This window comes from Pseudophryne corroboree, chromosome 11 (genome assembly GCF_028390025.1).
Source record: "Pseudophryne corroboree isolate aPseCor3 chromosome 11, aPseCor3.hap2, whole genome shotgun sequence".
Classification (NCBI taxonomy): Eukaryota; Metazoa; Chordata; class Amphibia; order Anura; family Myobatrachidae; genus Pseudophryne; species Pseudophryne corroboree.
In genome coordinates this window covers 83,140,238-83,166,370 of record NC_086454.1, presented here as the reverse complement: position 1 = coordinate 83,166,370, position 26,133 = coordinate 83,140,238, and the positions used below count along the sequence as shown (strand labels likewise).

Below are 26,133 nucleotides of genomic sequence, written 5' to 3'. Positions count from 1 at the left end.
TAAAAATAAAAGTTTTTTTTATTAACATGCAAAATAGACCGTTAGACATATACAATATTAACACTTCAAATTTACATTATATAGGTTATTTACAATACTTAGTTACATATACACTGTGCTCACTCTGTCCCCAAAGAACTGGATGAAGATTTCTGGGTGGCTTTTGTAGAATTGGCCCAGCAGCCGTTTCTTCTCCTTTGGGGAAAGTTTAGTGTTCTCATAAATAGTTTTTAACAAAGTCCAGAGTTCGGTATGTGTAGTCTTCTGTGCGGCTGTATCAAATTCTCTTTTGTCCACTCTTTGGCAGAACGTGTAACCTGGGAGCAAACACGCATAAAATAGGTATTCCTGAACGATTCTCCCAGGTCGGCTCCCTTTTGTATTGGGCACCCAGTTAAGAATGGTTGAGTATTTATTATTATTACCTGTGTCCTTGTCAGGGTCCCTTCCTTGTTGAATGGCCACTAGCTTGTCACTGACCATCTTGTGCAAGGTCCCTGGAATCTTTAAAAACATAAATTATACAAATGGGTGCAATAACCCTACAAGGTACCAGAACTACTCAATTCACACAGATTTTGGCAGAAGATTAGTTTATATAGCAGTAACCATTTTTGCTGTGAAATGCAATTGGACTAGCCTTTAAAAGTGGCCAAATTTGTCGATACATAAATTTGTCCTTTTTTGAATAGCCCCTAAATCCACATGTGGCCCAACAGTTTGGTGCCCAATCTTGACACATCTGTCGTCAACATATCTTCCAGCAAATTTAATTTCAGTCAATTCACCCAGCTATACAAATCAAACATATTTGGTGTATCCAGGAGGACTGCTAGAAGTGTTTTGTGAATGCTTTTGGAAGAACTCTTCTAGAACGTAAACGATTCCATCCTAGTTTTGCAAATACATTCAGGACATCCATTAAAGCATACAAGTTGGTCTCTAGCACTGAAACATTAAATACCGAACCTCAGATACTGCACCCATCTCCCTCCCTAGAAGTGCTGCTTTGCTAGGCCTGCTTACCTTGAATACATCCTTGTGATGGTCCAACAGAAAAAGCACCAGGAGGTCAGACTTTCCTTTGGACAAATTCTTGTGGTTTACTATGGCTCGGGAGAATTTTCTTTTAACAGTCATCCTGTTGTCGCTCTAGAATAGAGATCAATAAGTGGGTTTTCCATGTTTAAGATTCTTTGTTTGAAATGTAACCCAATTAAGTCAGGGGTCACGGCCAATGCCCTAGTTCTTTCAAACCTGAATGTAGTAATTTGGCAGTCTTGATATTTTTATATTCATTTTGTCATTCAAGCTGCAAGCTTATCTTAAATCATTTAGCTCTTATTGCATGGATTTCATTATTATTTTTTGGGGTGACACCAGTTTCCAGAAAAAGAAAAAAAACACCACATTTCTTATAATAACAGGTCAACTTGTTTATTCATATATAAGAATACTTTGCTATTAACAAAATTGGTTTCCCCAAGCATCATAGATCAGTACTCACCTCTTCCTGTAGTCTAAACTCTGATGGTTCTGCAGCAACAGCCATGAAATAGAGAAGTCTTCTGAACTCCTCTCGATTTTGGGAATCCAAGAGCTTCAAGCACAACTGCGTGGCCTCCAGGGCTTGTTCAGTCTTCCCATTCACTAAAAGAGAAGTGGGAGGAGGTTAACTACTCCACTACTGTGCGCAAAGTTGGTTTAGGTGTTTAAGATCTAGCAATTCATAGGTGGGCCTGGTGATGAGCTGCAGGTCGCTTAATGGACGAGACAAAATAGAACACATTTATGAAGTTACGTCAATCATTACAAGACAAAGTTGTGTCATGTTGTCCAAGTTTTCTTAGGTCTAAGTCACTAATCCAGGCAAATTCTTTTCGATGGCCAGAGCAGTAAGTTAGTATGATGTGCTGCGATTTAGAACCAAAATTTATGCCCAGATTTATCAAGCCTTGGAGTGTGATAAATAGCAGGGTGATAAAATATCAAACACTCAGCTCCCAACTCATTTTTCAAACACAGCCTATAACATGGCAGTTAGGAGCCAATTGGCTAGTACTTTATCACCCTCCAAGGCTTGATAAATCTGAGCCATACTTTGATGATCAATTTCTCCATAAACATCATTTGGTCATTATGATGCGAGATGCATCAAACCTGGGAAATAATTTACTAGCCAATTAGAGTAATATTTTAGAGGCTGTGGGTCCGATTTATTAACGATTTTTAAAACTCGTTGCGTATGACCAAACAAGTTGATAAATCAGCCCCAAAGTTTGGAAAAAGAAATAAATTAATATACATATATATTAGTTAGGAGCCGATTAGTTCGTACAGTCTCTCCACGACTTCAAACATTCCCTTATGATTTTTAGCATTATCTGCTGAATACCTGCAGGTGAGACAGCCAAGCATAGCCCAAGATTTGTGTGAGGAAGCCCTAGAGCAGGGGAAGCAACACTCAGCACTCCAGCTGTTGTAGAACGTATTCCCTGCAACATATTTGCCATCAAGGCATGCTAAAATGCTGGCAGGGCACTTTGGGATATGTAGTACCACAGCAGCTGGCATGCTGTACGTTGTCTAACCCTGCCCTAGAGTGACCAAGGACAGAATGCAATGGGGTACAATAAGTTATCAGGAAAAAAAAAAAAAAAAAAAAAAAAACCACATTATATTACCCCCAGATTGCCTTCTGAAGACTGGTGGGAGGAGTCTTCCCCAGATAAGACCACTATGAGGGAAGACAATGCTCTCCGCCGATAACAGAACACTATAGGGACCATAGCACACTATATCAGGCAGGCTGCGACGTGGCATCATAGGAAGCCAGAATGTGAACTGTAATGACTAGGGAGTGTTAAAATAGCCAAACCAAAAAAAAAAAAAAAAGGAGGACGACAAGTTTTGTTTAGTAGAGAGGTTCCCAGACAGGTGTGGTATAGAAGATACAGGGGGATATTCAATTGTCCACCGAAGAGACATTGGTAGTAAAACCCCCGATGTTTCTTCTGGTTTTGCGGGCGGCCTATTTGATTAATTCGTCCGTTAAAAGGTGCATTTTCACCTGAAGTCACAGGTTCAGTGAACCCTGTGTTTTCGGATAAAAACTGGGCTGTTATCAAGAATTTTGCTTCACCTGCCGGAAGCAGGCGAAACAAAATCCCTGATAAGCTGTGGCACACGCTGGTTTAAATTGGGGCTAATTAGATAGCCCCTCCCAGCGAAACATTTACACCTGCAGTCGGTGCAGGTAATTGAATATCCCCCAGTATCTAGGTAGACAGTGCACTGGTAGAACATACAAATCCGAATTACCCCCATGGTTTGGTAACCTCTGGTCTAGTGTATTAAAGCATTCATCCTACAAAAAAGGTGTACCCATCACCTATACCAATATTTAGCTTGTAAACCATTTACCTCAGAAGAGCCACCAATGCCTAGAAACTAAGTCAGGCAACTTCAAGTTTGGGCTGAGCCCCCCCCCCCCCCCCCAAAAAAAGGAGAAAAAAAAGTTAGTCTCCATCAAGTAGGCAAAAGACTAACATCTTAATAGAAGGGTTAAAGAGGTTATTTAGGGGTCTATGTACTGAGCACTGGGAGAGAGATAAAGTGGATGGAGATAAAGTACCAGCTCCTTTCATTTTTCAAACACATCAGATGCTATTAGACTGTCATTTTAGAGAATGTTAATTTGCATTAGAGGGTGGATGGTTTCATCACAATTTCTAATTTATTGCCAATGATCTAATCTTTCCTGTACGTAGTCTATTGCGGCAGCCAATTAAACCACGGTTATACAAGAGAACACTACAGGGAAGTAGTAACAAACCTTAGAGATAAAGTACCAACCAATCCGCTTCTGTCATTTTACAAGTAGTGTTTGATAAAGTGCTAACCAATCAGATCCTGTCATTTATTGCTCAAATGCTTGATTAAACATGGGGGGGGGGGGGGGGGGGGGGAAATGCAATTGCAGTGGAAATAAAGCAATTTGTTAGAGAAAGTAATGTGCACATTTGATTTGGGATGCAGACATGCTCTTCAAAATCTCCATGTAAAGATGTACTGAGGGGAGGAGCCAAACAAACCAGACTTACCCAAAAGCTCTGCAATACCAGTATGGATGTCAAAGAATGGATTGGTGACCAGCGGTACCCTGTTCTGGCTGTAGTGTTTACTGATGGTCTCAAACAGAAGCAGCTTCCATGACACATCCTTGTCCTGCTGTTCAGGGAGATTTCTGCTCACATCAACCACTACTTGATCAGGGAGGAATTCCAGACAGTCCACAGCTGCAGAAATCCACTCATCCGCCCTGCAGCAAAGACAGGAGCCATATGGGAGAGCTCTCAGATACCTCTATGGTTGGTGGTAAAGGCAAGACATACATAGTCACACACTAGTGCTGGATACCTCCAGTGACATATACAAAAGAGTGCCATGGACAGTCCAAATACAGTTAAAGAAAAAAAAGTTTGAGAAACATTCTTAGCCCAGGGGTCCCATAATATGGTCCTCAAGGCACCCAATTAGTCCAAGTCTTAAGTACATCCATGGCTCAGCACCGATGGTTAAATCAAACTGACTGCTAATTAAGTCACCTGTGACCAATGGTGGTGCCTAAAAGACCATATCTTATCTTAATACCATAGAATGGCTAAGTAATGTATAAGAGAAGAAATAGATGCATCTATAGAAATGCTACATCCCATAGGATCATGCTGTATTTAATAACTATGCATTGTGTATAGTTTGCAGACTCTCGAGTCCATAATGTTAGGCTAGGCTTGTGTTATGGGTGTCTTGCATAAGAGTGGTTCTTGCCTAGAAGCCTATGATCCATCACAAAATAGCTACAGTTCTATAACCAACTGTTATGACATTTGGCAGCATAGCTCAGGACAGTAAGTGCAAGAAGCATGTGCTCAGTAATCTCACAAGGATTGGTCATCTGACCACAATACCCATTCCAGTCCATAGTGATTGTCCATCTCCCCATTCTATCGAAGTCTAGGACATGAGCCAAAAACCAAAACAAGTGGAGACAATCAGGAGCCCTGGGAAGAACAGTCTCTCCAACTAATAGCATGGGTTACAGAGTTTTAAAAATAAGATTTTACTTACCGATAAATCTATTTCTCATAGTCCGTAGTGGATGCTGGGACTCCGTAAGGACCATGGGGAATAGCGGCTCCGCAGGAGACAGGGCACAAAATAAAAGCTTAAGGATCAGGTGGTGTGCACTGGCTCCTCCCCCTATGACCCTCCTCCAAGCCTCAGTTAGGATACTGTGCCCGGACGAGCGTACATAATAAGGAAGGATATTGAATCCCGGGTAAGACTCATACCAGCCACACCAATCACCGTATAACTTGTGATCTGAACCCAGTTAACAGTATGACAAACGTAGGAGCCTCTGAACAGACGGCTCACAACAATAACAACCCGATTTTTTTGTAACAATAACTATGTACAAGTATTGCAGACAATCCGCACTTGGGATGGGCGCCCAGCATCCACTACGGACTACGAGAAATAGAATTATCGGTAAGTAAATTCTTATTTTCTCTAACGTCCTAGTGGATGCTGGGACTCCGTAAGGACCATGGGGATTATACCAAAGCTCCCAAACGGGCAGGAGAGTGCGGATGACTCTGCAGCACCGAATGAGAGAACTCCAGGTCCTCCTCAGCCAGGGTATCAAATTTGTAGAATTTAGCAAACGTTTGCCCCTGACCAAGTAGCTGCTCGGCAAAGTTGTAAAGCCGAGACCCCTCGGGCAGCCGCCCAAGATGAGCCCACTTTCCTTGTGGAATGGGCTTTTACTGATTTTGGCTGTGGCAATCCTGCCACAGAATGTGCAAGCTGAATTGTACTACAAATCCAACGAGCAATCGTCTGCTTAGAAGCAGGAGCACCCAGCTTGTTGGGTGCATACAGGATAAACAGCGAGTCAGATTTTCTGACTCCAGCCGTCCTGGAAACATATTTTCAAGGCCCTGACAACGTCAAGCAACTGAGAGTCCTCTAAGTCCCTGGTAGCCGCAGGTACCACAATAGGTTGGTTCATGTGAAATGCAGAAACCACCTTAGGTAGAAATTGAGGACGAGTCCTCAATTCCGCCCTGTCAGAATGAAAAATTAAGTAAGGGCTTTTATATGATAAAGCCGCCAATTCTGACACACGCCTGGCTGAAGCCAAGGCTAACAGCATCGACACCTTCCATGTGAGATATTTTAAGTCCACCGTGGAAAGTGGTTCAAACCAATGTGACTTTAGAAAACTCAACACCACATTGAGATCCCAAGGTGCCACTGGAGGCACAAAAGGAGGCTGTATGTGCAGCACCCCTTTTACAAATGTCTGAACTTCAGGTACTGAAGCCAGTTCTTTCTGGAAGAAAATCGACAGGGCCGAAATTTGAACCTTAATGGACCCTAATTTTAGGCCCATAGACAGTCCTGTTTGCAGGAAATGAAGGAAACGACCCAGTTGAAATTCCTCTGTAGGGGCCTTCTTGGCCTCACACCACGCAACATATTTACGCCAAATGCGGTGATAATGTTTTGCGGTTACGTCCTTCCTGGCTTTGACCAGAGTAGGGATGACTTCTTCTGGAATGCCTTTTTCCCTCAGGATCCGGCGTTCAACCGCCATGCCGTCAAACGCAGCCGCGGTAAGTCTTGGAACAGACAAGGCCCCTGCAGTAGCAGGTCCTTTCTTAGAGGTAGAGGCCACGGTTCGTCCGTGAGCATCTCTTGAAGTTCCGGGTACCAATCCGGAACCACGAGTATAGTTCTTACTCCTCTCCTTCTTATGATTCTCAGTACTTTTGGTATGAGAGGCGGAGGAGGGAACACATACACTGACTGGTACACCCACAGCGTTACCAGAGCGTCCACTGCTATTGCCTGAGGGTCCCTTGACCTGGCGCAATATCTGTCCAGTTTTTTGTTTAGACGTGACGCCATCATGTCCACCTTTGGTTTTTCCCAACGGTTTACAATCAGGTGGAAGACTTCTGGGTGAAGTCCCCACTCTCCCGGGTGAAGGTCGTGTCTGCTGAGGAAGTCTGCTTCCCAGTTGTCCACTCCCGGAATGAACACTGCTGACAGTGCTATCACATGATTTTCCGCCCAGCGAAGAATCCTTGCAGCTTCTGCCATTGCCCTCCTGCTTCTCGTGCCGCCCTGTCTGTTTACGTGGGCGACTGACGTGATGTTGTCCGATTGGATCAACACCACCTGACCCTGAAGCAGAGGTTTTGCTTGACTTAGGGCATTGTAAACGGCCCTTAGTTCCAGAATGTTTATATGAAGAGATGTTTCCATGCTTGACCACAAGCCCTGGAAATTCCTTCCCTGTGTGACTGCTCCCCAGCCTCTCAGGCTGGCATCCGTGGTTACCAGGATCCAATCCTGAATGCCAAATCTGCGGCCCTCTAGTAGATGAGCACTCTGCAGCCACCACAGGAGAGACACCCTTGTCCTTGGCGACAGGGTTATCCGCTGATGCATCTGCAGATGCGATCCGGACCATTTGTCCAGTAGATCCCACTGAAACGTTCTTGCATGGAATCTTCCGAATGGAATCGCTTCGTAAGAAGCCACCACTTTTCCCAGGACCCTCGTGCACTGATGCACTGAGACCTGGCCTGGTTTTAGGAGGTTCCTGACTAGCTCGGATAACTCCCTGGCCTTCTCCTCCGGGAGAAACACCTTCTTCTGGACTGTGTCCAGAATCATTCCTAGGAACAGTAGACGTGTCATTGGAATCAGCTGCGATTTTGGAATATTTAGAATCCACCCGTGCTGACGTAACACTACCTGAGATAGTGCTACTCCGACTTCTAACTGTTCCCTGGATCTTGCCCTTATCAGGAGATCGTCCAAGTAAGGGATAATTAAAATGCCTTTTCTTCGTAGAAGAATCATTTCGGCCATTACCTTGGTAAAGACCCGAGGTGCCGTGGACAATCCAAACGGCAGCGTCTGAAACTGATAGACAGTTTTGTACTACAAACCTGAGGTACCCTTGGTGAGAAGGGTATATTGGGACGTGGAGATAAGCATCTTTGATGTCCAGAGACACCATATAGTCCCCTTCTTCCAGGTTCGCTATCACTGCTCTGAGTGACTCCATCTTGAATTTGAACCTTTTTATGTAAGTGTTCAAGGATTTCAGATTTAAAATTGGTCTCACCGAGCCGTCCGGCTTCGGTACCACAAACAGCGTGGAATAATACCCCTTTCCTTGTTGCAGGAGGGGTACCTTGATTATCACCTGCTGGGAATACAGCTTGTGAATGGCTTCCAAATGTACTTATGGGAACGAAAGGACTGAGTTTGAAAAGACTGTCTTTTTCTGCTGATGTGAAGTGACCTGGGGTAAAAAGGTGGATTTCCCAGCCGTTGCCGTGGCCACCAGGTCCGATAGACCAGCCCCAAATAACTCCTCCCCTTTATACGGCAATACTTCCATGTGCCGTTTGGAATCTGCATCCCCTGACCACTGTCGCGTCCATAATGCTCTTCTGGCAGAGATGGACATTGCACTTACTCTTGATGCCAGGGTGCAAATATCCCTCTGTGCATCACGCATATATAGCAATGCATCCTTTAAATGTTCTATAGTTAACAAAATATTGTCCCTATCCAGGGTATCAATATTCTCAGTCAGGGAATCCGCCCATGCGACTCCAGCACTGCACATCCAGGCTGAGGCGATTGCTGGTCGCAGTATAACACCAGTATGTGTGTATATACTTTTTAGGATATTTTCCAGCCTCCTATCAGCTGGTTCTTTGAGGGTGGCCGTATCAGGGGACGGTAACGCTACTTGTTTAGATAAACGTGTGAGCGCCTTATCTACCCTAGGGGGTGTTTCCCACCGCGCCCTAACCTCTGGCGGGAAAGGATATAGTGCTAATAATTTATTAGAAATTAGCTGTTTATCGGGGGAAACCCACGCTTTATCACACACCTCATTAATTTCATCTGACTCAGGAAAAACTATTGGCAGTTTTTTCACACCCCACATAATACCCTTCTTTGTGGTACTTGTAGTGTCAGAAAGGTTCAATGCCTCTTTCATTGCCGTGATCATGTAACGTGTGGCCCTACTGGACATTACGTTTGTCTCGTCACCGTCGACACTAGACTCAGTATCTGTGTCTGGGTCTGTGTCGACCCACTGAGGTAACGGCCGTTTTAGGGCCCCTGACGGTGTCTGAGACGCCTGAACAGGCACTAATTGATTTGCCGGCTGTCTCATGTCGTCAACAGTTTTTTGCAAATTGCTGACATTATCACTTAATTGTTTAAACACAATCATCCAGTCAGGTGTCGACTCCCTAGGGGGTGACATCACTAACAGAGGCAACTGCTCCGCCTCCACCTCATTTTCCTCCTCATACATGTCGACACACGCGTACCGACACACAGCACACACACCGGGAATGCTCTGATAGAGGACAGGACCCCACTTAGCCCTTTGGAGAGACAGAGGGAGAGTCTGCCAGCACACACCCAGCGCTATAGATTATGTATGTATATGTATATGTATGTGTATGTGTATGTGTATATGTATATGTATACACACACACACACACAGGGATAACCTTATATAAGTGTTATTCCCTTATAGCTGCTGTTATTATCGTTATTTGCTGCCAAAAATGCCCCCCCTTCTCTTTTTTACCCTGATTCTGAAGCAGGACTGCAGGGGAGAGTCAGGGAGCCGTCCTTCCAGCGGAGCTGTGAGGGAAAATGGCGCTTGTGTGCTGAGGAGATAGGCTCCACCCCTTCACGACGTCCTTATCTCCCGCTTTTTAGTGTAAAAATGGCAGGGGTTAAAATACATCCATATAGCCCAGGAGCTATATGTGATGTATTCTTTTTGCCACCTAAGGTATATACTGTTATATTGCGTCTCAGGGCGCTCCCCCCCAGCGCCCTGCACCCTCAGTGACCGGAGTGTGAAGTGTGCTGAGAGCAATGGCGCACAGCTGCGGTGCTGTGCGCTACCTTAGTCTGAAGACAGGATGTCGTCTGCCGCCGATTTCACCGGACCTCTTCGTCTCTTCTGGCTCTGTAAGGGGGACGGCGGCGCGGCTCTGGTGACCCATCCAGGCTGAACCTGTGATCGTCCCTCTGGAGCTAATGTCCAGTAGCCTAAGAAACCCGATCCACTCTGCACTCAGGTGAGTCCGTTTCTTCTCCCCTTAGTCCCACGATGCAGTGAGCCTGTTGCCAGCAGGACTCACTGAAAATAAAAAAAACCTAAACTAAACTTTTATTCTAAGCAGCTCAGGAGAGCCACCTAGATTGCACCCTTCTCGGCCGGGCACAAAAATCTAACTGAGGCTTGGAGGAGGGTCATAGGGGGAGGAGCCAGTGCACACCACCTGATCCTTAAGCTTTTATTTTGTGCCCTGTCTCCTGCGGAGCCGCTATTCCCCATGGTCCTTACGGAGTCCCAGCATCCACTAGGACGTCAGAGAAATACATTTTACTGTGTTGAGGTAAAGGTCAAAAAATCCAGGGGTCAGTCCTACTAGCGCATTATTACTTTGCTGTCAATGTATTAATGTTCCAGGAGACATGATGGACGAGCAGGCCACTTACTGAGAGTCACTAAATGCTTTGAGGATCTCTCGGTCCAGGTAGTGGGTGGTCATGATCAGCTCCTCACTCTTTGCTTTCTGACCTTTAGGTCCTACGGGCGTGTTCTCCAGCAGAGAATCCAGAACGGGTAGTTCCACCAGCTGCAGAAGTCGACGAATTGTTTGCTCCTGCCAGACTTCACCGAGAACTAAAACAGGAATGAGGAAGAGAAGTGGGTTATGACTGCCAGCTGGAAAGCTGTACTGAATGTGACTTGGCTAGAAAGGTTATCCTTGGCACACATGTCCAACATGTGCTTGGTATCAATGGGTGGAAGGAAACATTCAGCAACTATTCAGTTATTTGGCTTCTAGGTGGCATGGATTTAGGGATGACCCAAATGTACTAGAGACAAGCAGTTGGGACTACAAAGTAAATAGCCACATCATAGACTACATAAACCAGCAACAATACTGTATGTAAAGGGTAGATAATTAGTAATATGGCATGCTAATGGAGCACCCATCCTCTGAACCATTGGTCTAGTGGAGGGGTTGGAGGATGGATAGGGAGTGGGTGGTATGAGGACTGTCAGCAGTATGCAGGGAGGGTGAAGATCTGAAAAGCAGCCATAAGAAGCGGGAGAGTGGGGAAAAGGAGCAGAGAAGGGGACAAGAGTCGGGGGGTAGAAGGAGTGAGAATGACAGATGGGCAACGGTGCAAGTGTAGGGGCTGCCAAGTAAAAGGAGAAAGGGAGGGAAGTAGATTGTAGGTATATAGCGGTGAGGGTTGAAATGGGAATAGGTTACAGTAGGGGGGAGAATAAATGGGGCTCAAGCCCGCGATTGCTGCAGATGGGGACGTAAACTGGATTAGGCAGGAGCGGAGGCAATCAGCAGCAATAACTGACAAGGTTTGTTCTATATTGGTGCAAATACTTTTGAGGATACCAATATGCCAAGACAAGAAAGTCTATGGGCGGGACTGAAATGTAGCCGGCCTCTATCGTGCCCGCTGTTCAAGTGTTGCTGCCGATTGGCACGACATCGGCATTTCAGCTCGCTACCCCAGGAGGAGGCAAGCAGAGAAGCGTGAGAAGTGACCTGTTTGGGCTACCATGACTTTAACTGGGACACTTTGCGATCGCACCTATGACTTTAGTACTACGAGTGCTATAACAGGACAATTGTATATTGCCCTGCGATCTCCTGTCACTTAAGGAGACAAAGTCGGGTGTGATATCAATTGAATCTCACCGTGTGTGTAATAAAAATGTATTATTTTACATTTTTTCCGCAAACGTTAAAGGAATTACTGATTTTCACAATATACAGTTCACGCAACTATTAGTTTAGTCTTGTGCTGCAAGTAGTAAGATTCGGGGCTGCCATCTGACAATGGTACGGGTAGGCGTGCACTACCTGGAGATGGGATTGCAGAGTGGCGAATCCCTTTGACGATTAACAGAGGTTACCCGTCCCTAGTGATCATCATTTATTACCAGTTATTTCTATAGCGCACACATATTCCGCAGCACTTTACAGGGAATATTTGCCCATTCACATCAGTCCCTGCCCCAGTGGAGCTTATAATCTAAATTCCCTATCACATATACACACATTCACATTAGGGTTAATTTTGTTGGGAGCCAATTAACCTACCAGTATATTTTTGGATTGTGGGAGGAAACTGGAGTACCTGGCGGAAACCCACGCAAGTACGGGGAGAACATACAAACTCTACACAGTTAGGGCCATGGTGGGAATCGAACCCATGACCTCAGTGCTGTGAAGCAGTAATGCTAACCATTACACCATCCGTACTGCAGGCATCATGTGGCTCATACTACAAATATAGAACACCCCACCCCCCAGTATGGCCACCTAACTGTATAAATAGGAGTGAAAGCAGCACAGACCACATTAAATACAGTGTGAAGTTTTGCACTATGAAACATTTTGCATACGCAAGTGTAAACAAAGATTGGATTTCAGCTTCCATTTCAACCCTGTTCATAGACTACAATCAATGTCATTGTAAGACACGAGAGACCTTTAAAGATTTCCTTTTACAATGTTAAAGCCAAGAGTTGTCAGCCCGTAACTGAACACTGCATATAACAAACCCATTCATTGGCTCACCGAGATTGTCATTATACTTTATAATTAATGTGACAACCAAAACTGAACAATGCTTTAAACTGTCCCTTGTTCAATAGAAGTGTTTGTTACTAGCCTAGCAGCACAATTGCCTCAGGGCAAATATTTCAGGATCTTTAAAAATTCTTTATTAAATGGGTACAGTATTAACCTCTAGGCTGCCTGCATTTTCATATTTTACATCAAAACAGAACATACCATCTAATGGCCCTAATAGTTTGGGAATGGGTGAGCCAATTATAAGTATCAATCTGATTATGGCCACCCCTCAATATTAGCTGGGGAGCTACTGTAATATTACAGTAGCAGTAGTAGATTTAGTAGTGCTTTGGAAAAGTACAGATGCATCCTTACATCTTTGCTCTGTACGTTACACACAACGGGTAGGTGTTGTGTTACTCTGCAACGCCACGCATCTTTCTGCTGATTAAAATTATCTACAGCATGCCTATATTCTGTATGCGACTGTATCTGCATACAAAATGCTATGCTCCAGTGTTTTCATTGAAAACACTAACATGGCATTACACATGCAGATACATATACATACGCACTTCAAGGGAAAATTGAAAGGAAATTGTATCTGCATTGTTGAAAACAGGCAAAAATCTGACGGAAACGCCTGCAAATTGAATAGAGACGTGTCGGAGAGGATCCAACACTAATTGAATATACCCATTAAGATTAAAAGGTGAATGGGACAACTGTTTTGTTATTTAAGATGCTGGATCACAACACTGAGCTCCCATAATCCTAAAATGGGTGGGGGCAAAGAAAAAAAAAAACCCAACACATCAAAATAGTTCTTAACAGGTCATTTAATCAGCCGTACGAGTCCTTTAACTACACAGTTCGAGGAAGGACAGCGCTGAGAATGATGCAAGTTGCTGGCTTGCTGCCTCCGCTTTCCGCCCCTACAGCCACCTGTAACTGGTTTTTAGAGTATTTTGGAACCAGGAAAACCCGTAGGTGCAGCTGCTGGCTTCTAGATGTATTAATAAGATCAGATTTATAATATGGTGTGCTTTCTAGACACAGCGTGTCGGAGGCATAGGTGCAAACTTACCACTGGCCGGAAGGTCTATTGGCAGGTTCATCTGCGTCGGGTCAGCAGGCGTCAAACTGAGGTTATCCCAAAGTTCTTCCAGGTTCTGTGTCTGGACAGGCGAGGACTGGAATCCGGCTTGTTCGTGCCTGCCAGTGATAGATTACAGATCATTCTACTAACAATGCAACAAGGTCACACTGCTTACACATACAGGATGGGAGGCCGTCTACAGAACGAGGAGTGTACACTGTAGTATCACTAGAAATCCATAAGGCTTATCCGCTGTATAAGTTATATAATTAGTACACATACCATAAATGCCAGACAACCTGACCAGTTTTACAGCACATGAATGCCAACAAGAAGTCTGCAACCTCCAATAACAGCCCCCACCACACAACTATTGACCAAAACTTCCTCCAAAGTTCCACAAGTTACAGAAGTCTCAATTACATTACTCATAAGTATAAGAATCAGTGCAGTCATTGGTACTTAAGTTAATAGCGCTGCTCCAATTGTAGCCAACGGTATCACCGTAACTAGGGGGCAATATAATTGGAAAAGCAAGTGTGAACACACGGAGTATGGCGTACAGTTTATGTGTATCTATATATAGTCTGATATACTTGCTACCTCTAGAGATGCCCAAATTAGTATAATCCCTCTCCATGTTTTCCAATAACATTTGGACATTGATGTATTCTTGGTTTACAGAGCACAACACTTAGAAGTAATAAGTCTGCATAAGAATGAGCCATTATCCAGTTCTGAAACACGTTGCCATGTAAATGAAGCTTTCCTGGAATTATCTAGTTTGTAAACACAAAGCACTAACCTAAGGCTTCAAGACTACCTGTAGAACAGCCTCAACTGGATATATGCACACTTAAAAAGTGATCAACATGTAGAGATACTGATGTGGAAAGAGAACAAAGTCAAACAGCCAAGAAAACAACATCTACATTATATGGATTGTTTTATCCCAAGGCACTTAATGCCCAACTACTGAAGCCATGCAAGGTCACCCACCGTCTGAAAATATTCAAAGATCCCAATTCCTAGGGAATGGAGAAGCTGTATACACTGTATTGGGGACTGGTACAATTTAGTTTGCTAGAACTGCATCAAATAATCAGACTGTTTACTGGTATCAATTCCTGGCACAGAGTAGCCGACAGTTTTGCTCCTAAGACGCATCTTTTTAAGACATCTAGAACTTCATCTACAGTAGTTTGATGAAACGAGATCAGACCAATGAAAACATCACACATGCAAACAGACAGCAGCCTGGTCAAAATAAGACCCAGGATACCAAGACTGATCAATCATGCCAAACACCGTGGTTAGGCATTTTTGGTCATCCCTGCTATAAGAATGGTATGCAAGACTGCTTCAAACACATAGGGCAGAATTTAATTCTTTTTCTTCTGGCTGCTACTAGATGGTGACCAAACGGAGGTACTCAATTGTAGCTCTGTTTGGGCGCGAATAGCTGCAGACATCTGCATTTCAGCTAATGCCAAAGGCCCCCTCCCCCAAGGGTGGTGAGCAGAAATGCACAAAAAGTAACCCATTTGTGCATCCAACCAGCACTTTGTGATCCCATCCAGCACGTCACCCGGCTTTACACAGCCTCTATGGGCGTAATGGCAGTGCTAAAAGATCAATTTCATATCGCCGTGCGAACTCGTGTCACTTTAGACAGGAGATCCGGTGCAATATAACATGAATTCCTCCCATAGAACGGGAGCCCAAATGCCAAATTTGCAGAATATAGCTTATTAACCCATAATTTTGCATATTCCTTTAAGGATAACTAGAACATTCTAGTAGATAAACCCTGTATTACCGGATGCATCCAGAAAAAGCCATCACTGACACCAGTCACAAGAACTGGCTCCTCTCTTTTCAGAGAAACTAAACCTTGTAAATAAAAGTTTCATTTGCAAGCCGGCAGTACACAGATTTATGGTGTTTACAGTAAACTATAGGGAACACCAGTGAGCTGGCCATGATACAGCTATTGTTTTCACTTCAGGGACGAGCTATTGAGGCTGGGAAAAGCCAAAAGCAAACATTCTAGTATTAGGGTACAGTCTACTTTTAACGATTCAACCAGTCTTTAAATCGTTTATTATTTCCATATGGAAAGCAAGGAAACAGCATGACAGCCACTTGTGTGTTACATTACATGAAGTGGTAATTACATTATATGCACTTGCCTTTATAAGTTTACAGCTATAGGGGTATATGCAATTGTGGTCGAATTCCCGAAATTGTCGAAAAACTGGACTCGCCAAAAAAAATAAAAAAATTCGACAATGCAATTCAGTGTTTTCCGTCAAAAAAACGGACTTTCAAAATTTGACTTTTTGAAATTTGACATTTGTCAAATTCGACTTTTCTGCAATGGTACAAATGCGGCAATTCGACAAAAGTATATTCAATTGAAGTTTGGAAATTCAACAATGCTTTTAGACAGTAAATTCGTCATTTTCAATCCGCCACACTTTGGTGGGTGAATCTAATAAAAAAAAAATTTAACACTTTTTTTGGGTGTTTTTTTGATTGGTAATAGCATATCTATTTATATTAGAAGGGATTAGGTACCGTGTCTTTTTGGGAGGCACAAGTATTATTTATATATTTTAATTTTTTATTTTTATTTTTTTATTATTTTTTTAGATGGAAAGGTAAAATCCTGGAAAAAAATGGCGTGGGGTCCACCTCCAAAGCATAACCAGCCTCGGGCTCTTCGAGCCGGTCCTGGTTCTAAAAATCCGGGGGGAAAATGGACAGGGGATCCCCCGTATTTTTTAAAACCAGCACTGGGCTCTGCGCCTGGTGCAAAAAAATACGGGGGACAAAGTAGGGGTCCCCCCTATTTTTTTACACCAGCATCGGCCTCCACTAGCTGGACAGATAATGCCACAGCCGGGGGTCACTTTTATACAGCGCCCTGCGGCCGTGGCATTAAATATCCAACTAGTCACCCCTGGCCGGGGTACCCTGGGGGAGTGGGGACCCCTTCAATCAAGGGGTCCCCCCCAGCCACCCAAGGGCCAGGGGTGAAGCCCGAGGCTGTCCCCCCCCCATCCAAGGGCTGCGGATGGGAGGCTGATAGCCTTGAGAAAATGTAAAGAATATTGGTTTTTCCTGTAGTACTACAAGTCCCAGCAAGCCTCCCCCGCAAGCTGGTACTTGGAGAACCACAAGTACCAGCATGTGGGAGAAAAATTGGCCCGCTGGTACCTGTAGTACTACTGGAAAAAAAATACCCAAATAAAAACAGGAGACACACACCTTGAGTGTAAAACTTTATTGCACACCTGCCAACACATATACTTACCTATGTTGACCCGCCGACTGCCATGTCTCCTGATCCGACGATCCGGGGTACCTGCGAATCAAATTATACTCACCTCAATCCAGTGTCCAGATATAAATCCTCGTACTTGGCAAAAAAAGAAAACGAACAGCCGAACCAGCGGACTGAAAGGGGTCCCATGTTTACACATGAGAGCCCTTTCCCCGAATGCCGGGACCCCACGTGACTGCTGTCACCGAGGTCCCTTCTACCAATCAGCGAGCGCAACGTCCTGGCACTCTGCTGATTGGCTGCACGTCTGAGCTGTCAGACAGCGCCTCGCAAAGCCTCTCCATTATACTCAATGGTGGGAACTTTGAGTCAGCGGTGAGGTCACCCGCGGTCAGCGTCTGACCGCGGGTAACCCCACCGCTACCCGCAAAGTTCCCACCATTGAAAGTAATGAAGAGGCTTTGCGATGCGCTGTCTGAGGTCACATGTGCATACAGCCAATCAGGTGAGTGCAATGCAGTAGCGCTTCCTGATTGGCTGAAGGGACCTCGGCGACACGAGTCACGTCGCCGAAGGGGGGGGGGGGGGGGGGGGGGGGGGGGGGAGAGACGACAGCCTCGGGCTGGATATTTAATGCCACGGCCGCAGGGCGCTGTATAAAAGTGACCCCCGGCTGTGGCATTATCTGTCCAGCTAGTGGAGCCCGATGCTGGTGCAAAAAATACAGGGGACCCCTACTCTTTTTGTCCCCCGTATTTTTTGCACCAGCACCAGGCGCAGAGCCCGGTGCTGGTTTTAAAAATACGGGGGATCCCCTGTCCATTTTCCCCCCGGATTTTTAGAACCAGGACCAGCTCGAAGAGCCCTAGGCTGGTTATGCTTTGGAGGGGGGACCCACGCCATTTTTTTTTCCGGGTTTTTTCCCGTTTAAAAAAAAAAAAAAAAAAAAAAATTCGGAACAAATCCGTCAAATCGGCCGTTTTTCGGCAGCGGGACTGTCTAATCCGTTTTTTATTGCATATGGTCAATTTCGGCACCCACTTGCCGAAATTAGACTGGCGAATTGTGTCGAATTGAAAAATGGCCGATAATTTGCCGCTAATTGCATATACCCCATAGCCTGTAATTGAAGCAGAAATTTAGATGTGGCAGTAAGGCAAGTAAATTAAATATGGGGGTCTATTCATGAAGCAGTGAAAACAGTTGAGAAACTGAACAGTGGAGAAGTTGTCCATGGCAACCAATCAGCATTTCCCTTACATTTTACAGAATGTACTTTATAAAGGTTCCTTCAAAGCTGATTAGTTGCTTTGGGCAACTTCTCCACTGCTCCATGAATCTTCTTAGATAAGATCACAACTGGCAAAGCAAAGTGAGCATAGTATGACAGCACTGTACACATCTGCTCATGTCGCTGTCATTTATCCTCACCAAGGCGGCACAACACATTTCTTACCTCCCGGTATATCGCTGCGGTGTACACCGGCCTTTCTCCACCTGTCCAGCAGGATGACTGGGTGCATTGAGGAACCGGTACAGGCTGCAGCTGCTGTCTTCAAACACAACCCGCTTCTTCTCTTTACCAAACATACAAGTGGTCAGCACAGATTCAAACACTTTACAGTCCATAAGAGCCTGGCACACGCGCACAACTTTGGAGCGGCCGATATCTGCATCGCCAAAATACTTGTGTTGCACCAGGTGAGCAAATACAATGTCCACGGCATCGGAGCCAATAAAACAGTCTGGGTGAGACTTTAAGTGGTGCCTCCTCTTCTTCACATCAACCTGAGTGTGGAGGGCATGGATGATGCTGCTCCAGATGTAGGTGGCCCGGAACGGCTTGTTATTCAAGTTGGGACCTAGTAAGAGGGGAAAAATAAAATAAAACAAAAACAAAAGAGGGGGGTCAATAAGATTTACCCATTTGGAATCAGTTGGTGTACAGTTATACTACAAGGGACTAAAAGCCAACCAAGCGCCATGCTGAAGAGCTGGGAATTAAGGGTATTCAACACCAGTAATTGGGTGGCACAGTGCTTTGTATTGTCCCAATACTGGGGCCAAGGACTCCGCCAGGGGACCATCAGTGTAGCACCAGCATGTTTTCAAGAGTTTCCTCCCAGTTTAGAAACATTTTTCTAGGCCTGCTGATAAGATTGCCAACAATGGTGTGTGCGGTGCACTTAAGTGTGTTTAAGTGGACCGTTGGCTCCTCCTATTGCATAGGCCAGTTATGAGGGAAATTAAGCAGTCTTGCACTTTAAAAAGAGGCAAATGAGCTTTTGACTTGAAGCCACTTATCCTATTCTCACAACACAATTTTATAGATCCTATAATTAGCACACATTTACACTAACGGAATTAGCACCATGTGACACTGTTTATTATAGCAACCTTGTTTGTCTGATATGTAGATCCTGATTTACAGACGTAGCAGCTTCCTAGCTTTGTCTTTAATAGTACAAAGGAAGAAGAGTGCACTAAAGTATATGCAGCAGACTGGAGACAGTCGGACCCCGCAGCTTTACCAACAATCCGAGTACCGTGTGTGTAGATTTAGGGCTTAGCACCTCACTGATGCCACAAGTGAAATAAAGTGTTATAGGAGCAGATGTATTAACTTGGAGAAGGGCTAAAGTGATAAGCACAAGGTGATAACGCACCAACCAATCATTACGGATTTGAAAAGTTACAGTTGAGCTGATTGGAAAGCGATAACGCACCAGCCACTTATCACTTCTTTATCCCTTCTCCAGGCTTAATACAGTACATCTGCTCCATTAATTGGCTAGGCCAGAGGTTCCCAAACTGTGTGCCGTGGGTTGGTGGTATAGGACCAATTCAAATTATTCATGGTCAATATAATAGGCAAAACCAGTGCTGGGGTCTGCCAGTCATAAAATGTGGCCAAACAGAAGCAAATCTTGTCCCTCACCACACAACTGACTAAGGATTACATATAAACGCAATCTACTTAATGTAATATTTCTAAATTTCTCAAGAATTTTTTTGCCTAGAAGTTCCGTGAAAATAAAAATATATAAAATAAATAAAATAGATATTCTAGGGCTCCGCGATTCAAAAAAAAGTTTAGAAACCACTGGGCTAGGCTAACAAATGGCCCACCTATAGCCAAGTGATTGGCTCAACAAGAACCAAGGCCCAGATTTATCAAGCCTTGGAGAGTTATCAAGTACCAAACAAACAGCTCCTAACTCATTTTTCAAACACAGCCTGTAACATGGCAGTTATGAGTCGGTTGGTATTTTATCACCGTGCTATTTACCACTCTCCAAGGCTTGATAAATCTGTGCCCAAGTGTTTTAGGAGATTACTAGGTTTCACCAAGTAGCGTTTGAAAATAAAATAGATTATGTAGTCCTGCTGAAGTACAGACACTCCAACATCCCTGCAGACATACTATTTAAAATATGGAGAACCGTTCCCCACCCCTGCTAGAGACCCCTTTAGGGCAGTGTCAGTTGAGCGTTGTAAAACCAGAATGATTCAGAATAACAGGCAGGACAGGGTAACAGCACGGATAGTTGCTGCAGTACATCAGGATTGTCAGATAACTGCAATATATAGAGCTCACCAGAGGATATTTCTAGATTATGCATATACAGTGCATGGAATAATAGTCTGGTGATGTTGGAATCCACAATCCTGCCGCTACCACCGCTCGCTATTAAATATTACCACCTTTATTTTTGTACGGCAGAAGGGTATATATTTTTCCAGTTGACATTTTTACTGGCAGAAATAAAACACTGAAGTTCCCTGTTCTTTGGAAAACAGCAGTCAATTCACAGACAGCAGTAAATCTCCGAGCGATTACCCCAGTGTTACTGGGGGGGCAGGATTTGTGGTCTGTAGGGAAGAAAGGAGAGAAAAGAAAAACCTGACCAGGTGTGAGACCTGTTCTATACATTGCTAAGACCACCATGAAATAGTCTCTGCCAGATCCCTTCGCTGCAGCACACAGCCAAGCAGGCTCAAGTCTCACCGGATCGTTCCTGGGAGTTTAATCCTCAGAGGGGGACTTGTTATTTTTCAGTAGCTTGTTACAATATGCTAGTCCCTACGTGAGCAGAAGAGACTTATATGGGCCAGATGTACTAAGCCTTAAAAAAAGTGATAAAGTGGAAAGTGATGAAGTGCCAGCCAATCAGCTCCTAACTGCCATGTCACAGGCCCAGTTTGTAAAATAGCAGTTAGGAGCCGATTGGTTGCTAGTTTACCACTCTCCACTTGATCACTTTGAGGCTTAGTACATCTGGCCCATTGGAGATGTACCATTCAGTGTAAACCCTGAACAGGTAGAAGAGCTGAGAAATTGCCCATAGCAGCTTCAACCTTTCTTTTTTAGGACGTACTTGATCAATGCTACCTCAAAGCTGATTGGTTGCTATTGGCAACCACTCTACGCAGTTTGATAAATCTCCCCGTTAAAATGTAGTCAATACCACCTGTGTAGTCAGTGGTAGGCAGTGCTTATCCTATACCGTGCACAGTTCTGTATACGCCTTTGCGGGTATGTGCGCAGTGTATAAGTGCACATACCTGACTTCCGCCTTACTCTGCATAAGGGTCTTTATGAAAAGATACGAAATGCAGCCGCCAATTATCGCCATTACAGACAACACCCAGACGCCCCTAACCAGTGATTAGGTAAAGAGAAAACTAGACTAGCAGTCTCCATATCAACAGAACACAATCAGAAGTGGTATATGCCAATCCTAAGTGCTTGTAACACTCAAGAACTACTTACACTGGTTGTATAGCAGCTTTCTGCCAAGGAGAAAACACTGCAAGTCACTTATCATTAATGACACTGCTCAATAACAGAATAAAGAAAAAGGAGGGGGGAGTGAGTATTTCTCCAAGTGCGACTACTATACACTATGTTGGCAATATAAGTATACAGTCGAGAAATAGACCTCCATAAATGAAGGATTGTGGGTATATGATCTCAGAATGCCTCTGGACAGGCCAGGGAAGACAAAGCAGGAATAGTTAATCAGCACAGTTACCAAATCATAATAAAGGTGACAGAAAACGGAACATTGGACTCTCCGCCAAACAAGGTCACATTCAGATCACGCAATAAATACCTGCGTTCTCGCCATCCCTTTATCTGCTAACACAGCTGTAACCTGCAGTCACACAGCAATTACTGTACTCACACATTCCTTAGATTGCAGGACTTGGGAACAGTTACCAGGAATGGTTATTCACACCTGACGTTTGGACAATAGGTAGAAGGCTGGACAATGCACCATGGAATTAACATGCAGATACAAGTTAACAAAACTTAAATCTCCTAGCTCTGGGTCATGGGCTCAACATCAACAGTCATATATGGAGTGGAGTTTGTATGTGCAAACACATGTTCCTGGATTGTGACATTTGATGTAAAACAGCTAAAAGAGGAAAAAATAAATACACACAAACAAAACACCCCACCAGCCTGTATGAGGTATAGTTCTCCTATGTATATGGAAAGAAAAGTAATCTCAGGAGATTATAAACATCACTGTAAGGAAATAGACTGCAGATCTCGTATACACTATACCTGTGATAGTTTACACCCAGTCACAACAGTGGGCAAGAGCTCAACATTAGAAATGGGGGGGGGGGGGGGGGGGGAAGCACCCCCCCCCCCCCAGTAAATTCTCAGCATGGAGGTTAGTAATGTACCAGTCAGTCAATCAGCTCCTGAAAGCCATGTAACAGGCTAAATTTGCTGGCAGATAAGCGCTTTATCTCTCTCTCCATGTTTTAATAAATACCCCCCTTAGCAACCTTTATTTGTATAGCAATTGCTCACGAATCATTCCCCTACCAATCCCTACCCCCTATCACACAAATACTAGGGTTCATTTTGTCAGAATGCCACAAGTTTGACAGTTGGTATTGGGCACATACAAACTCCACACAGTATGTCTGGGGGTTCTTGAACCCAGGAGAGTTAGGATCTTAAGTGTTATCTTCATCATCCCCCACCCATCCTTCCCAAATATTTGTAACTATCTTAACTCACATAATTCTCATGGCTTGAATTTATTTTAGGAGTTTTGCCGTAAAGTCTTACACAGAACACATCCAGGCTTCATTATGACACAAAGGGGACCCGATTCTGTGGCCAGGAATCACTCCGATATAACCAGTGTGAGTGTGGCAGGTTTTAGGAAAGGCAATGGGACCTTGTGGTGCGACAGGCAATGTATTTATGTCCAGTTATATCTGCACACTGTATTTGTGCTGTTTGATGCTGCTAGTGTCCTGACAGACTTGAGCTGTGGACACAAGTAATCCACGATCAGTACATGTGAGCTGAAGAATGGAGACTACACATTTCTGGCAAGTGCCTTCTCTAGATAGTTACAATCAGGTGTTAAGCAGAGCACCCCAACATTTGGCTATGGGTGACATGTGGGTGCAGACATGCTGAGAAATAAAAATGTAAATCTCACACACATACATGAATAATATAATACAATAGTATTCAGTGTCCCACCATGGAGAAACAGAAGAGAGACCTGATCTCTCACCAGGTAAAGGGACACCTGTAGGATAAAGCTGTTGCATTGTGAATAATGGAAACTAAGTAACACCAGATGAATATGCAGCAATGCACAGGAGGTGCATCAATCACATCACGTGACCCAGACACACAGATCCCATTACCCACCTACTCCTGCCAGGTGGCTCATCATGGGAGACCGTTCCTGGAGTAGGATGCGTGCAGAGACGGACTCCTGCTCCTCTGTGTGCGCCGCGGTACAGGAGAAAGCACAGGAAGGCGCAGGCAGCACAGAGGAAATGAGCAAATACAATTTAAAAAGCAAAACTCTGTGACTGGCCCAGTGACATTCCCGCAGCCGGAGCATCAGCGCATACCTGAGCCGGTCACCCCCGCCATATGTCATTCCTGCACACAGGAGACACCTACATTCCCAGCTAATGCATTGACTAATGGCACAGCCAGCTGCTGCAATCACTGCACTCAGCCCGGGGCTCGCTGATCATACGTGCAGCTGTTCATAAACATACAAAACACAATAATAAAAACAAACACACACACGGGGAAAACCCCATGATCACAGAGCAGCAGTAGTAATTACTGACACCCCAGCAGCAGATGCTGGCAGCAGTGGGCTAGCTCCGGGTGTAAGGTACCTGGGGGTCTGTGCACCGGGCTGTAGGACGTGCAGAGGTCCAGAGCCAGCGCCTTCTCCCGCACCGTGGCCATCCCGCGCTCTCCCCGCTGCCGGACTGAACTGCTGGGACACTGTGAGCGCCGGCTGCTGCTCTTCTACTACAGAGTGGGCGGTACCCATGACGTCACCAGTTTGGATCCAAGAGTCCAAGACCCATTCCTTACAGCAGAGGTTCCCAAACGCGGTCCTCACTCCTCAGGCACCCCAACAGTCCAGGATTTAGGTATATCCATGGCTCAGCACAGATGGTTAAGTCAAATTGACTAAGGTGCTAATTAAGTCACCTGTGGACAAGCATGGATACATTTAAAACCAGGACCGTTGGGGTGCCTTGAGGACCGTGTTTGGGAACCTCTGCTCTACAGCGTTACTGGCTGCTGTGCCGTGTCTGCTGGCTGTATCCTCTCACTGATCTATTGCTGGACAGCACAGGGCTACCATGTCTGTGTGCTGTGATATATGGGCCCTCATTCCGAGTTGTTCGCTCGGTATTTTTCATCGCATCGCAGTGAAAATCCGCTTAGTACGCATGCGCAATGTTCGCACTGCGACTGCGCCAAGTAACTTTACTATGAAGAAAGTATTTTTACTCACGGCTTTTTCTTCGCTCCAGCGATCGTAATGTGATTGACAGGAAATGGGTGTTACTGGGCGGAAACACGGCGTTTCAGGGGCGTGTGGCTGAAAACGCTACCGTTTCCGGAAAAAACGCAGGAGTGGCCGGGGAAACGGTGGGAGTGCCTGGGCGAACGCTGGGTGTGTTTGTGACGTCAACCAGGAACGACAAGCACTGAAATGATCGCACAGGCAGAGTAAGTCTGAAGCTACTCTGAAACTGCTAAGTAGTTAGTAATCGCAATATTGCGAATACATCGGTCGCAATTTTAAGAAGCTAAGATTCACTCCCAGTAGGCGGCGGCTTAGCGTGTGTAACTCTGCTAAATTCGCCTTGCGACCGATCAACTCGGAATGAGGGCCATTGTTGGACAGCACAGGGGTACCATGATGTGTGTGTTCTGGACAGTCCAGGGGGTACTGTGCGTGTGCATCAGTGATATGTTGTTGGACAGTACAGGGGGTACTGTGCGTGTGCACCGGTGATATATTGCTGGGCAGCACAGAGGGTACTGTGCGTGTGCACCAGTGATATATTGCCAGACAGCTCAGGGGGTACTGTGTGTGTGCGCCAGTGATTTATTATTTATTTATTAACAGTTTCTTATATAGCGCAGCATATTCCGTTGCGCTTTACAATTAGAACAACAGTAATAGAACAAAACTGGGTAAAAACAGACAGACATAGAGGTAGGAAGGCCCTGCTCGCAAGCTTACAATCTATAGGGAAATAGGCATAGATACACAAGGATAGATGCTACCTATTGCATAATGGTCCACCAGATTGCTAGGTTCTTAATGGGTTGTATGATGATACCCCACAAAGTTATCCAAGTGTCAGGAGGGTGTGAGACTAAAGAAAGACATGATAAATGATGTTATGAATACTCTACAGAGGATGTAATTAGATAGGGAAGCACTGAAGATTATGTGGGTGGGTCTGGAATTTGATAGGCTTGTCTGAAGAGGTGAGTTTTCAGGGAACATTTAAAGGTTTGGAGACTAGAGGAGAGTCTTACAGTGATATATTGCCTGACAGTACAGGGGTACTGTGCGTCTGTGTCAGTGATATATTGCCGGACAGCACAGCTGTACTGTGCATGTGCGCCAGTGATACATTGTTGGACAGTGTGCACCTGTGATACATTGCCGGAC

The 26,133-nt window shown here is 44.8% G+C and overlaps 1 protein-coding gene across 2 annotated transcripts; it reads right to left on the bottom strand.

Annotated features, from left to right (window-relative positions):
- Positions 1-24,441, bottom strand: DEPDC7 (DEP domain containing 7). 2 transcript variants are annotated; one of them, XM_063944480.1, is made up of 9 exons: positions 24,323-24,441; positions 18,594-18,999; positions 13,837-13,964; positions 10,633-10,819; positions 4,104-4,321; positions 1,508-1,650; positions 1,027-1,152; positions 426-504; positions 1-317 (listed from the first exon to the last, which is right to left on the bottom strand). In XM_063944480.1, exons 1-9 carry the CDS (start codon positions 24,393-24,395, stop codon positions 103-105), a joined length of 1,575 nt encoding a protein of 524 aa, XP_063800550.1. In that variant the 5' UTR covers positions 24,396-24,441; the 3' UTR covers positions 1-102. The 2 variants fall into 2 exon arrangements, with proteins under 2 accessions (XP_063800550.1, XP_063800549.1); XM_063944479.1 differs by lacking the exon at positions 24,323-24,441 and adding an exon at positions 23,835-23,874.
- Between the last annotated feature and the right edge of the window lie 1,692 nt (positions 24,442-26,133).

Coding starts and splice junctions, on each gene's coding strand:
- DEPDC7 (XM_063944480.1), bottom strand. CDS start 24,395: ATGGCCACGGTGCGGGAGAAGGCGCTGGCTCTGGACCTCTGCACGTCC. Junction 19,000..24,322: donor CCCGGTGCACAGACCCCCAG/GTACCTTACACC, acceptor CCCTCTTACTAG/GTCCCAACTTGAATAACAAG. Junction 1,153..1,507: donor AGTTTAGACTACAGGAAGAG/GTGAGTACTGAT, acceptor TCTCTATTCTAG/AGCGACAACAGGATGACTGT.